General features: G+C 36.5%; 1 protein-coding gene across 1 annotated transcript; it reads right to left on the bottom strand.

Moving 5' to 3' along the window:
- Positions 1-307: 307 nt before the first annotated feature.
- LOC149781139 (uncharacterized) lies at positions 308-14,431 on the bottom strand. The gene is made up of 9 exons (XM_089934716.1): positions 13,747-14,431; positions 12,828-13,106; positions 11,445-11,742; positions 10,465-10,632; positions 9,866-10,039; positions 8,833-8,985; positions 6,943-7,048; positions 5,928-6,043; positions 308-1,181 (listed from the first exon to the last, which is right to left on the bottom strand). Exons 1-9 carry the CDS (start codon positions 14,073-14,075, stop codon positions 891-893), a joined length of 1,914 nt encoding a protein of 637 aa, XP_089790842.1. The 5' UTR covers positions 14,076-14,431; the 3' UTR covers positions 308-890.
- Positions 14,432-15,321: the final 890 nt, after the last annotated feature.

Genomic DNA, 15,321 nt, shown 5'->3' with positions numbered 1-15,321 from the left:
ATATATATATATATATATATATATATATATATATATATATATATATATATATATATATATATATATATATATATATATATATATATATATGTACATGACAGAGACAGACAGCGCGACAGGGATGGCATGTACATCGCTGTATATTTTGATGTACTACAAGCTATATACAGTATTCATTGAAATAATACAGGATTAATATTGACAGAAAATGCAGTTTTGTCTGCGTTGTCAGTATATAACTTACATTTGTATTACCCTGACCACATTCTGGTAAAAGGACGGTATGTGCAAGAGGAAATCATTAATATCAATTTCTTCATTTTTATTCGATTCATTTTAGAGAAGTTTGAAATTGTATGTGTCTACATTGAATTGTTTCCCTTGTATAGTTTTGGCTTTACTGATGTTTGGCGGCTTTAATCATAATATATTCGAAACATGTATGTCACAATAAGTATACATTTGCGAAAGATTAGCATTTCGACCCAGTTTGAAACACAATAGAATTTTGCCGTCGTGTATAATAATAATAATAATAATAATAACAAGCTATCTTTAACGAGGATAACACATTTGGTCATGGCTGATCCATCTGCCATGTGGTCCTCAGTTTTTGTAATCGGCTATGTTAAAAAAAATATTTAATACAAAATAAGAAAAAAAAGAGAAAAAATGCACAAAATAAAAATAAGTGACCACGCACATAACCAGGTATCGTCGCACACTCATTCGTACATATTTAACATGAATGACTATGTGTGACTATACTGGGAAACATACAATATCTATGGTGTTAAATGGATGGTGATAAACTTCATAAAACCAAACCATTTTTCGTGTGACAACAAACAGAGATGTTTTATCGTGTATTTATTTATACGGTTATTTTGTCAAAGATCAACAGAATTTGAAACCTTAGCAAGGGCCAACATAGATGTAACATATGTATATGCTTCTGAACACCAAAATGGCCAGTAGTCTGGGTAATCATTATAACCATGGAAATCAAGCGGTGCGTTGCTAAACCATTTATCTTTCAGCAGCTCTTGATACGCGGATTCCGGAATCACTCCTTGCATGCCATATATCCGGACAGCTTCTGGATTCAGGCCCTTGTTCGAATAGTCAGCGAGTTTTCTCGCTTTGATACTCACGCGGTTTACTGGGTAGAGTGGAAATGTCTGAAATTGCGAAGGTTTGGAAACGTTATTTTTTATCGTTCACCGTATGATCGACGTCAGTTTTAGGACATACAAATAAAAACAAGCCATCTTTGTCTTGGAACAATTCCTGAAGTTCCTGGTCAGGGGAGGGTGCCCTCCATTTGTTACATAGAAAGTAATAAAGAAATAGGAATCTTAATCAGCTGTGAAATTTGTATAAAGTACCTGACTTTGATTGTTGTAAGGGTTATTCTGAATAAATGTCATCCTTCTAGCATTTTACTTAATCCATTGCTTAATATAGCATCATCCACTGAGGAATCGCCAAGCTCAATCTATATACCTACATCCGTCAGACAATTGATTTTCAATCAACAGAAAATTTTAATGGCAAAATGGTGACCAATCCCAAGTCATCATATTGCATAGGTCATTATGAAATGATAACAGGGGTGCTACCTTTGTCTTGCTAATGAGCAGGACGGTTTTCAGATGGTCTTACATCTAGTTAACGTTTATCATGTTTCATTTATATATTAAAAATCACAACAATTTAACCTCAGAATTATTCACATGCCGTAAAACTCCAAAATTAACCCCACAACGATCAAATTTTTGTACCTTCACTACTTTTCACGTGAACATTTTTCATGAAACATTTATAAGAAAAAGAATTGTATTTATAGTGTGCCTGAACTAAGTGTTTGATTGTGTTGAATGTTTCGCGCAATCTAGAAGTTCTGGTAATCTTTGCTTGATGATTTGCCAGTGCAGGATCATGATATATGAAAGTTACGAATCCATAAATGACTTAATTATGGTCGACTGTCTTTCCGTCACGACGAATTTATTCTTTCTTTTATGGCATAAATCATGTTTGTTAAAACTATAGTTAGTGAAGCTTATCCGCCCAATTTTCACAATCACAGGAAACGTTTACGGCAATATTATTTTGTACAATTCTTATAAGCGACTTTTCATGGCCCATTTCATCATCATCATCATTATCATCATCATCATCATCATCACCACCACCACCATCATCATCATCTTCATCATCATCTTCATCATCATCTTCATCATCATCATCATGACCATTATCCCACTCATAACCTTGCGACAATCTCTCTCCATTTTGCGCTCTTTTTCACTGATCAGGGTCCATGGCTCACAAACAAACATGAATATGGCATGACGAGGGACCGCATAAGCTAAATTTTGGACAAAAGCTTGATGCTGTTCTCCTTCCAAATGGGTTCTAGGCTAGCCAGTGCATCTATTGTCTGCGCAATTCTGGACAGAACCTCATGCTTTGAACCTTAATCAAAGGCAATATCGCCTAGATACTTGAAGCTTGGCACTTTGCCTAGCTTCTGTCCATTAACATTTATTTCCTTTTGGATACCAGTCGGGTTTTTCATTATCTTGGTCTTATCTGCTCTGATCCAGATCCCATACCTTAATGATGCTTGATTGAGACGGTTCACTTAAGGTTTTCCATCCTTGTCCAATTCCTGCTAAAACATCGAAATCATAAGCGAAAGTCAGGTAGGTGATTGTTCTGCCTCAGCACTGACACTACCCTCGTGGTCTTCTAAGCTATTGGACAAGATCCTTTCCAGGTAGTTATTAAAGAGAGTGGGTGATAGGAGGTTGCTCTATCTGACTCCGACAGTAGCACTGAAAAAATCTCCTATATTGCCATTGATTATAATTGCGCTAGTTGCCTTGTCAGACAGATTTTCTATGGTGCTGATTAGTTTTGCGTTTATGTTGTTTATCCATGCCATACCTTTTCGAAAGCCTTCTTGAAGTCAATAAAGACATGGTAACGGTCCTGTTGATGATGCAAATACTATTCACAGAGGACTCTAAGGTTGAATATCTGTTCTATAGTGCTACGTCTGGCTCTGAAATCAGCATGTTCTTCAACAAACATATGCTCTGGTTGGGGTTTCAGTTTATTGAGGATGGTCTTAAGCATAGCTTGCTTGGGCGATTGATGAGGCTGATTGTTCGGTAGTTCTGGAACAGTTTCAAGTCCCTTTGTTAATAAGAGTGATGTTAGTGTGAACAGAGACTTAGTAAGAAGGGTGGGCAATTTCTACTGTTTTCCAGATTTTGTAGCAGAGCGTTGTGAGTACAACGATCACGATGGTTCCTGCTACCGATGGTATAATATCTACCCCAGGTCACTACCCTTTCCTTAGTACATTTACTGCAGCCTCTACTTCTTTCCTGGGGATCGGGCGGTTAGCCACAGTTGTTGTCAGATGGACATTTAGTACAGTTTCGTCTACAGAAGTCTCATGGTCATAAAGCTCTGAAAAGTTTCCCTTTCATTCTGTTAATTATCTCTTGGTCGTCTGTGGAACTCTTACCAGACTTGTCCTGGATCATGGTAGATTATCCCTGTTTTTCTGTTATCTTTTCTCTACCAACTGTTATACCTTTGTTCTGTTATTATGGTTCAGGCTTTTGTATTTCCTTACATTAGGCCTCTAACAAGTTTTTCATTCCCTCTCTTTAGCTGTTCTTAAACACCCTGTACTTTCTGCTTCTCGATGGTCTCCACACTTCCTCCTCAGTTTTATCCTCACATTCTAAATGTCCAGAGTATGTATCGTGACCCAGGGTTTCTTCATCTAACGACGCTTGCCAAGTGCCTATTACTGACATGACGTAGATTGTGATCAATGAATTAATGTTTATTTCGTATGCACCTAACATTGTGAGGAACCCATAATTTGCTGACCATTGATACTTAAAATGTTTTAATGTTGTCAAGTTCAAACCAAATCGGTTAGTGTCTTGGCATCTCCGTCTTTCTCAGACGATGTTTGATGGTGATCATTACCTGGTCAGGGTAGCTTCTTATGTCAGCTCCTGGGAAGTTGCGTATTCTGGCAATGATGATGCTAGACCGGAAGCGTTAAATCGTCAATATATGGTCAGTCTGGTTGTGACGTTTACCGTCTGAACTATGCCAAGCCCATATCTATTGTCAAAAGAATGAGGTTATTTTAGTTGGCGACCTTCAGGAGCTTTAGTTATCTCTCTTTCGTCTATTCATTACAGTCTGGACATCAAACATCTCATCAGTGTGCCCGTGTGTCTTCTATTACCTTGGCATTCCAGTCTCCTTGAATAAATAGAACATAGTTTATGTGTGTCCCTCGTCAATATAGCCGGTCGTAGAACGCATTCACTTTCTCGTCATCATGGTTAGACCTTGGGACATAAAGGTCAGGGACGGTCAAATTGAAGGAGGTGACATCAAGTACGTGGTAATCATCCTGTTATACACTGGTCGGCCACATCTGTATTTAGTATGTACTTCTCTACCATAAATCTGTCTCATGCTCATCCTTGTCGTCATGTCCATTAAATTAAATCATATGTCCTTCATATGTTGATATCTCTTCGAAATTATTCCAGTACATCTCACAGAGGGGCTCCGAGTGGCCAAATGGTCTAAATCGCCCTCCATTACGGGTCACTGCCATCTCACCTCTGTCTGCGTGGGTTTGAGTCTCGGATTCGGCTAATAGGGGTATGTGAGAAAGTTTGCCAGTTGCTTCTCGTAGGTCGGTGTTTCCTTCCGGGGTTTTAGGGGCCCCGAGTGGCCGAGTGGTCTAAAGCGATCTTCGTTACGGATCACTGTCATCTCACCTCTGCCTGCGTGGGTTCGAGTCTAGGATTCGGCCAATGTGGGTATGTGAGAAAGCTTGCCAGTAGCTTCTCGTGGGTCGGTGGTTCTTTCCGGGGTTTTCCCGGGTTCTTCCTCCACCATTAATACTGGCCGCCATGTATAGCCTATTGTGTGCTGAAAAATGGCGTTAAACCCTACAACAACAACAACAACCTTCCGGGGTTTTTCCTGGGTTCTTCCTCCACCATTAATACTGGCCCCATGTATAGCATATCGTGTGCTGAATTATGGCGTTAAACCCTACAACAACAACAACAACATCCCACAGAGTCCAATGATGTTGCTTTGGTTTATTCCTATCTCATTTCGAAGCTCATCTAGTTTCCTTTCTGGTCTTAACGTCCTAGCATTCCACGTTCCAATTGTGGTGTTATCTCTTGCCCGTACTTTGATGACAATTGCATCATGCTAATCACCTCCGTCCTAGTGTCCAGTTGATGGCGCCTCATTGGTAACCCAGGCTGCGACCGATCCGGTAAAGGGACTCTATTATCATTTAGCCATCTATGGCATATCGGGGGCAGCTGCAACTTTGTGGATCGCATCCCGTTCCAGGCTGTAGACCACAGTCGATATTCAAGGACACGAACATGTGGCAGTTTAGTTCATCGCGGAACCCTTACGCCTCGGCCGCTGACTTACACTTGGAAAGCTTGCTGTCTGTGATATCATGTTACCACCACCATTTTTATTCCCTAGGTAGGAACACTTCTGAAACGGCATGCTTAAATCTTCCAATGCAAGTCTTATCTTGCACACTGACTGTCCAGTCCAAGCATGTTTCTAATGTTAAGCATGAAAGCGATGTAGCTCTTAGTGAAATGTTTCAAATCTTATTATGACTTGGCAGGGATCTGAATCCGGGAATTCTTGGATATAAGCCATAAAGACGGTATATATATATATATATATATATATATATATATATATATATACCGTAATTAAAAATGTATCCCACGGTTCATATGCAATGCAGAAGCAGCAAGGACGGTGATATAAGGCAAGCCTTGTCTCAGAAAAGTGAAGTGATAATTATCAACATCAAATTTTACCGTTATTCCTTTAACAGATCCAGAGAAGAAGGCATTCCAGGGCTTGAAACTGAACATGTTGTGTACCAAGTAATTTGCCGCCTTCTCGACTGTCTCCCTAACTTCTTTTGGTACATCTGCAAAATAAATATTTTCCATTCAAATGGTATACACAAACTTCGACTAAATCCAGGAAGTATTCAGCTTTCCTACGACAGTAATTGAAATCAAACCAGTAAACTTTCTTCTTTCAAAAGCATGCGCTACTCTAAATGTGTTCGAGTCTGTTCTGGAGATATCACAAGTTTAATTAAAGGCAGTGTAATGTTATTGCATTATATTGTAGTCTCAATGAAAATCGATTATATTGTTTGTTCTTTTTTTGTAGATTGTATGAGTTTAAACAGCAAAATAAGAAATTAGAATGTTTGTTTAGTTCAACCTCTTTTGTTATGCGTTGAATGACAAGGTAAACATGCGTGTTTGGGCCGGTTCCTGATGGGTGAGGTGAACGAAAATGTCCAGTCACTGCATCCAAATTCAATTAGTTCCAGAAAATGTAACACAGCCTAAACTGCACGTTTGATATGCTGTGTTCGAATCAGTGACTAAGATAAGTAAGAAGTTGCAGGTGAGTTTATGCAATGGATTAAATCAAAATTGTATCAACACGAAAGAAATAAGATGAATCAAATGCGTTTAGTTGGCTCTACCTCAAGGACAGGTCAAATTTGATGTTGTAGTAAGTAAAACATATTTGCTGTCTTAATGATATGTTTAGCAGTTATGATTATATTAAAGATTATACATCTTTGTGGTTGACTACAAAACTATTCTGTAGTGAACCAAAGAGTTAGCCGTATTTAAATAACATGAACTATTCATATCAACGTACGTAACATAAAGTTATGTGTACGTCGATTATTTTTAGAATCTGAGAGTAATGAAAATGATTGGGAGAGAGATACTATTTGATATACCTAAATAGGACGAAACATGAGTAGACAGACATTGACAGACTGATCGTCATACAGACCTTTCTCCCATACCAGGTGTCTCGAATCTTTATCAAATGTTGTCCATGTGGTGATTAGGGCGTTAATTGCCATTGCCGTTGTAAAAAGACGGTCTTCCCCTCGGATCTATAAAAAATATGATATGGTACATTTGTTAAAAAGAAAATCAAATTAATATTACATGTCATATTTAACTGTTTGTACTTTTAAACATGTAGACAGAATATTCAAAAGTGCTTTCTAACCTTACAACACATATGCATGATTGCAAAATTACTTCGAAGTGCCATCCGGTTGTCACAGAATTAGGCAAAGAAATAACTTGGTTTTGCCTTAGAACTATTTGACTATTTCTCGTTGTACATGCGTACAACGTTATCTAGGGTGAATACGTGTTTTTCCAGGTAAGCGACTGTATTAACATGTACCTCGCCAGAAATTACTTATGACGAAGTAACATTACTAACATGATATGCACGGGTATTCTACCCTGACTTTTGCTCACTCTCTTATGCATTTAAGCAAGATCAATTTCTAAAACCGACACTGGTTGTTTTGGATCACGTCAAGAAGTGTACGCTCTCCATTGTTCTCCAGCCATAGGGGTAAGTGTTAAATTTACATTTTCATTTGATATGCGAAGCTTATTCGGTTTGTAATCTCTTATCGCGTAATAATGCATTTATTACAATGCAGATTTGAAATTTGAATTACAAGTCACTATTAGAGGTTAAAGTATTATCATATATCTAGAGATTATACAGAAACTATTATTATGACCAATTTGGTTTTATTGTCGCTGTGATTGTGTCTGTCGCTGTGAAGTGTGATTGTCAAAGTGACTGTGAATATGACTAGAGCTGTCTGAAGCTGTCTAAAGCTGTTTAGAGCTATCTGGAGTTTCCAGAGTATTTAAGGCTGCGTGCTGTCGATACGTATGTATGTATGTACGTATGTCTGTGCCACGGACGTAGACGTAGCAAATTAAAAAGGGTGCTGTATGCTCTCTGTACGTGTGTATACGTGGTGTGTACACGTGGTGGATCCATAAAGGGTGCGAGCGGCCGATAAGAATGTGGGACAACCCAAGGAATAGTGCGACTATACAAGGGGTCTAGAAGTATACGTTTGGATCAATTGTTGTTCCATTGCATTTTTATATTCATAAGATTATTTTGAATCTTCGTTGTGTTCATAATATTATTTTGAATCTTAATATAGTTCATATTCGTGATTATGTGAATCTCTTATAGTGTAAAATACTGTTTGAAGCGTATCTATAGTCCATGAGGTTTCTTGGATCTGTACTTCATATTGATTTAATATTTTGGTTTATTTTTAATGTGTGAATGTTGTGTAGAGTGATTTGAGTCAATCTTATGTTGAGAGCGTGAGAGAATCATTGTATTTTTACATCATATATTTTTCTTTATTAATTCGTTTAATAAATTTCCATCTTTCTCACATTGTGTTTGTCTTATTCATTTAGTCCAAAAAACCACTCGTTTCTATCCTGCGACACCGGTCACCTGGGTAATCACACATTTATGGAAAAATAAATATGCTTTACGGCAGAATGGAAAAACAGTAAACAAGTGCTCAATTTACGAGTCGCCAATGTACGTACCCTTTAAGTAAATGAAAACATAAAGCTAGACTAGACTAGTGCCTAAGTATCATAAAATTCAGTCATATATACAGCACAATTAGTAGCATCATTACACTAAATAATTATCTTTTCATCTTTATCTCTCGTACTTTTTTCATCTGTTGACTTGATGGTGGTGGCGATGGAGTGGTTGCGTTAACGATGAATTCAATTTAATGGCTGAAATTTACTACAAATATGCAATCCATGTTTTAAAAAAGAAATGGCTTAAAGTCACTAGACCAGCACCAAAGTTACCTACAATAGTTTTATTGTCGGAGTCTAGGTCACCGTCACCCACGAAATCATCGAAATACATCTGCGATGCTCCATTTGGTATGCTGGCGTTGAGAACCGCTTGTGTCATCGTTCCTCTGAGAGCCTCTCCAAGACTATCCCTTACAACGTCCATTACCTGCCAAGTGGAGAGAATATTTGACTGGAGGAAGGGCATTTGATAAGTGCTTATTTCATAAGAGGCACTTTTAATCTGTGCAAACATTGGAGCGAAGCGATAATTTCTGTTTACAAGTATAGAGGTTTGCACTCCAGCATTTCTTTCTATTTATTTAACAAAATTGAATAATGTTTGGTTTATATAATATTTCAAGTCATTTTTGTATTCATTTGCAGAATGCAGAACAGAGTAAAATTCAAATACTTTAGCTTATGGTATTTTCCTTGCTTAGATGTTTAGCGCATACGGGAGCAAAATAAAAAAAATAAAAATTAGCTTGGGTGATACATCTGTCCTGTACTTTTATATCATATTTGAGAATACGTTTTCTAAGACGAAAACAGAAAGGATGCACACAATTCTTATATATTCCTTATAATATTGTTAGCATGGGTCACACTTCAATAATTAAACAACAAATAATGATGTTCAAATCTCAAAGAAAAGGAAGGTTTGTAGATTAGTTTTTACACATAATTTAGGACAGTCTAAGAATGATGAAGGTTCACGGGAAAATGTAACTCGACAAACAGCACATGCCTGATATGGTTAAAACTATAGCCGATGGCGTAAAGCATCAGTCTAACACGGTGTCATTTTTAGCAAGGACCCCATCGCTCTTTTCTGTTTTGGTAAAAGTCAGTACACCAGTTTACGGTTACGTCCTACGTTAGCTTGACCCAATCATGTGATGCAATTAAAAAAACTCCAACCACACTTAGTTTATAATCATAATGGTTCTGCCATTTTAATTTAATTACCGAGACAATATCAATTTTCCATATGCTTTATGCAGAAATGTAACCTGGCATATTATCTGATAAATAATAAAACTAACCGGATAAGGTAAGGCACCCTTCTTTGTGCTCCTTTGCAGCTCGGCGTACGTTCGTGCAACGAACCAGTAGAACTCGAAAGCGGACGGGTAATAGAGAAGTGCAAGGTCAGGTCTTGAGGAAAAATTGTAGTTGATCATATGAACCAATAAGTTCGAAGTATTCAGATAAATTTGCTGAAAATTAAAAGTAACATTTACACCTGTGTCAACAAATATTTGCCATATTATTGCACACCATTGCGATATTTAGTTTTTGGGGTTAAGCGCTTTGAATGACAATTTTCCATGAAAAATCATTTAATGGAAGTGTCCAAAAAATAAATAAGAATTTGTTATTTCCTTCGTTTAAAATTGTGTCAATGAGTTAAAATAAACGTGAAAATGAACGCGCTTTAAGTATGTCCACAAAATCATATACCGCTAGGTTTCTCCTGACACATTTCCTGGCACAATGTAACTAAAGTAGAATAGAAACTATAATTCATGATCGCAATATTACAATGCTGTTTATAATTGCCTAGAAATTAATAATGATTCAGAATAATCATCATATTAATGTGTATCGCTGATAAATATATGTATAAATAGACAAGTGGTACCAATAAATCAAGATCCTGAAGAAGGTTTGGATCCGCTAGTCCACTCAGAATGGAAGATGTTATGCCAAACACCCCATTGGCGGCGACCGTAGCGTCAACATTATTGATGTTGAAGGGCATATCCACTCCTTTGGGACCCATCGTTTGAACTTCATTTAAATCTTGAATCTGTTATATACACATATAAAACATTTTGGAAATAAACAGCTAAATTCTGTTGCAAAAAGCGTTAGTTGAACATTTCAAAGATTTCTTTTAAAACAAAATGCAATCGATCGGCTAGGAGAACCAAAATAATTCGGTTTCATATAATCTAAATTAGATGCATTCCTGTTCTCGATTATATTACTTAGTCATACATTACTTTTCATTAATACAATTTTTACACTCACGCTGGTTTCTACAATTTTATCCTTTTGGTTTTGAATTGTGTGGTTATTATGAATATAGGTTGATGCTTAGTCTGACATAAGTTTAAAACACATTTTCTGTTATTTTGATACTATTTAGTCTTTTACTAATTGGAAAATTACCGCTTACTCAGGTCAATACACATTGTAAAGTAAAATCCAACTAATTGTTATAAAGCCCGTACTCATGTTATTGTTTCTTTTGCTGTTCAGTCGATACAGCTGTACCAGTTATCAGTTAAAATAAGTTTGCCTCATACAAATATACAGTGGTTTTGAATAATGCAATCGTAATAAGACAAAAATGTAACGGCACAGATTAATGTCTGAATGTAAAGCAAGCTGTTTTGGAATAATGATTATACTGAATGAGTTTAATAATTTAGATGAATCATAGACAATCATGCTTAATGTTTCATACAATTCTAGCATAATATATTGGTCATACATGCTGCTGCCACAGAAATGACATGGTGATATGGTAGGAATAAATGCATGATGGTAAATAATGCCTCCCGCACGACTTTAATTTGTCTCATGATTCATCATTTTAATAATTCAGGAACGTACCCACGTTGGTACCAGAGCAACATCTTGTTTTTCATCCACTTGTTTCTCCAAAAAGTATCGGAGATAAAAGTAGGTCCGACAATCTATTGTATTAACTGCATCATTTTTCGTCAGTGGGCGATATGCATACTTCTTCAGGCTGTCAAAAACGGAAGTAAGATTGGTATTCTGGGAGAGCCATTGTTGATGTGACTGTGGGAAATCAGCAGCAGCTTCCGTCAAAAGGGATCCAAGGCCAACATTAACGAACGTGTCATCAAAGTCAGGAGGAATCAGAAATGCATGAAGGTAACCATTCCTGCAAAAATGAAAATGTCATGTTTGGTAAAAATACATATTTCTTGCTAAATAGAATAAACGTATTGTACAATAATACTGGCTGCTATTTGTTAATTTTAAAGCTTATGGTTTGATACATACAAATACCCACCCACCCATATATATATATATATATATATATATATATATATATATATATATATATATATATATATATATATATATATAAGCTACAGATCCATTTATATTGTCCGCCTGCAATGAAGATGTATAACAACAGGTATCACACATGAGTGCACCAGTGGCCTTGTGATCAGAGCGTTCGCCTCGGATGCGGTAGGTCGTGGGTTCGATCCACGACCGAGTCATACCAAAGACTTACACAATTCGTAATAACAGTTGCCTCGCATGGTACTCAGGATTAAGAGGTTAGTGTTAAGACTGGTTGACCTGGTGTCAGGATAATGTGACTGGGTGGGTCATCATGCTACATGTCTGCGACATGATGCCACAGTGCTAGACATTGCTATAAGCTGCCACACAGCAGACATCGTAGCGATATGACTAAAAAATTGTTAAAGCTACGTTAAAAATCCAAATCACAGACACACACACGTACACACACACGGACACACACATACATCACACATGTAAAGTAAAAATTGTAATGACGTTAATTTTCTATCGAAAATAATTAATAAAGTACTATATTCTTTTTCCATTTTTTTAATCGCGAACTTGGATTGATATGTTCACAAATGTGCATGTTCATGATTTGATGCCTAGAAGCGACTTTCATTACAAACTATGTTATGCTTAATATATTTTACAGGTGAGATAATACATGCCATGGAACAGGATTGGTAAACCTGAAAACAACTTTGAATTATAGACAGGCATTCACTGGATTATTGCACGCTGTGTACTACGTTGGAAGTTGAAGCTGTGAACATACATTTAGAAGTTCTGTGCCGTATGAGATCAAATATTTCCGGAAAAAATGTCATCCTGCTACTTCTGTCATATTTATGTATATCACGGTGATCTGCCCTGCAGATTACAGACATAAAAGGAGTACGGCTCTGAAATATCTAAGAAACCAACCTGGTTTTCATGAGGCGGTCCAAAATGCTAGCTATATCGGCAAATCCTAGATCTTTAAGAATGGTTTCCAAATAGGTGGCATTAAAGTCACCAGCTAACTCGAAGAATTTATGAAGGTTGATGGGATAGCTGACCCATGTTTTGGTCGTCTCATTGTATTGCTGGGGCCAAAACGTCATCAGAGAGTTAGAGTAGTTCAGATTCTTGTTGTGGTATTCTTTGATTGACTTTACTGATGTGAAAATTTGTTCGTCGGATGGTTTTGGACTATTACCATACCTGTATGGAAAAGCACAAATATAAATATAGTAATTGTAATTAGTCCAAACAGGAGCATAACGGATGTACTGTCAATACGAATTATTTTGAATAACACTTGAAGCGTAATGCCACATTTTAAGTGGCATGTAGCAAGTTCTTATATTGTTAAGTAATTTGGCAGGTCTCGAGAGTTCCTTAAAAACGTATTTTGATGTATACGTAAGTATATAAAGAATATATACGTCTACGATATATATATATATATATATATATATATATATATATGTATATGTATATGTATATATATGCATACAGTGCTGTCATTTACGTTTCGTCAATTATCTAGGGTCTACAAAAATAGACAATTTCTCGTATTCGATGCTTTTGGTTAATCCTTTAATTCATAGATTTCAGTATTTTCGATACATGATAGACATCACCTGATATAAATGAAAATACTTTTTGCACCTAGGACGAGAGAACTAGTCTGTGATGTTAAATGTGCATAGCAAGGAAGAACATATATTTTTTTCATTATATAAATGATCATATTCAAGGAGACGAGAAATACAGAGTAAGTGAGGTCAATATTTGAGATGCAATCATTTTGAAATGTTTCAATATTTTTATACAAATGACAGACGTAATTGCTACATACATGTATGCCTCCAGCAAACATTGGGTGATCCAAGCTGTGTTGAACATGTTGTCATCGTAGACCTTGAACGCTTCTCGGAATAAATACAAATCCAAATGTCCATGAAAGTAAAATTTGATGTCACTCTCGTACATTCCTTTATGCTTCTCCCAGAACAGGGGTGGGATAAACGGTTCGTCCTTTTTAACTTGCATGGCTTCCACTCTCCGAAACAGTTCACCTATCCTCGTATGGATAAGGTCACCATATTTCTCTGAAAATGTTGGCAGAGACGCGGCCACATAAAGGCCTGCTAAAAAAAGTAAATGTCTTAGTAAGAGGGCGGCCATCTTGCAAATTAGTGAGTCTCACTCCGAGAGTACTCGCTGTCTCGTGTTGAATCGTAGATACCAGATTCTAGAAGTAGATATTTGCCTGGGAAATACTTTGAATACAAAATAATAGTTTCACTAAGAAGTACGGTTATATCTTTTGACTGATTTGAAAGGTGTTTTTAGTATGTTCTTAGGTCCTTACTACAACTGGGTATAAACATATCTTGCCACAACCTTACAAACAACCTTTATTCTTTATCTCCTATGTATGAAGAGTGAAGGTAGTAGATAAATAATGCGGTTGAAATCTGGAACGCGGAGTAAAAGGAATGATAATGTAGTCACACTTTTTCTAACTGTGCTACTACGATTTTGCTTTCAGTATACATGAGGTGATCTGGCGCGTGTAGATATACCTTTGACCTCTCATGGGTTATCAAAATGTCAAATTTAGAAGCGGCACAAAAATGACCTATTTAGCCGTCTTTATCTCCCATGCAAGTAGTAATAGTTGCTAATTAGTTGGAGATAAGGGCAGGTGTTTTCTTAAACTTGCTAAAGGAGCATATTTTGATATTTCAAAGATTTGTCTTTCAATATATTCCGAGGTGATAAAAAGGGATTCAGTTATTTCCATGAGAATTTGCAGCTCCTGGTGAAAGATCATTTTAATAAATCATACATTACTTATAAAGCTTGCAGTGTCGAGGACCAAGTATTACCAAGATCATTTTAATAAATCATACATTACTTATAAAGCTTGCAATGTCGAGGACCAAGTATTACCAAGATCATTTTAATAAATCATATATTACTTATAAAGCTCGCAGTGTCGAGGACCAAGTATTACCAAGATCATTTTAATAAATCATACATTACTTATAAAGCTCGCAGTGTCGAGGACCAAGTATTACCATGTATTTTATAAGTAAACTTTACATAAACAAAACCGGACCGAATTAAAGGGAACCCAATCTATTAACATTTTTAGACATATCATGGAATGCTTTTGGAGTGCTCACATGACATCACATCAAGTAACACTTGCAATCTATCTCCGACCTGACGTGGCTGGGGACAGAAAATCAAATTATAATTCACGTAACAGAAAGTGACAAACCTCCTACATTAACCATTTGGTAATGACGTTTATAAAATGATTGATGAAGTCCATATACTTCATGATAATAATTTGGTAATACATACTTTGAGTTATAATTGCTTAATTGATGAAAAATGTACACTAATAAGATACATTTTG

The sequence above is a fragment of the Sinohyriopsis cumingii genome, chromosome 15 (genome assembly GCF_028554795.1).
Source record: "Sinohyriopsis cumingii isolate HCF-2022 chromosome 15, ASM2855479v2, whole genome shotgun sequence".
In the NCBI taxonomy this organism is placed as follows: Eukaryota; Metazoa; Mollusca; class Bivalvia; order Unionida; family Unionidae; genus Sinohyriopsis; species Sinohyriopsis cumingii.
The sequence above is the reverse complement of the archived record's forward strand: the minus strand, read 5'-3'. Positions and strand labels throughout refer to the sequence as shown.

Bases quoted from the DNA above. Each gene is read 5' to 3' on its own strand.
- LOC149781139 (XM_089934716.1), bottom strand. From the start codon at position 14,075: ATGGCCGCCCTCTTACTAAGACATTTACTTTTTTTAGCAGGCCTTTAT. The intron at 10,633-11,444 runs GTACGTTCCTGA...TGTATATAACAG, and splicing joins TTGCTCTGGTACCAACGTGG to ATTCAAGATTTAAATGAAGT. The intron at 7,049-8,832 runs GTAGGTAACTTT...TATTTTTTATAG, and splicing joins ACTCCGACAATAAAACTATT to ATCCGAGGGGAAGACCGTCT.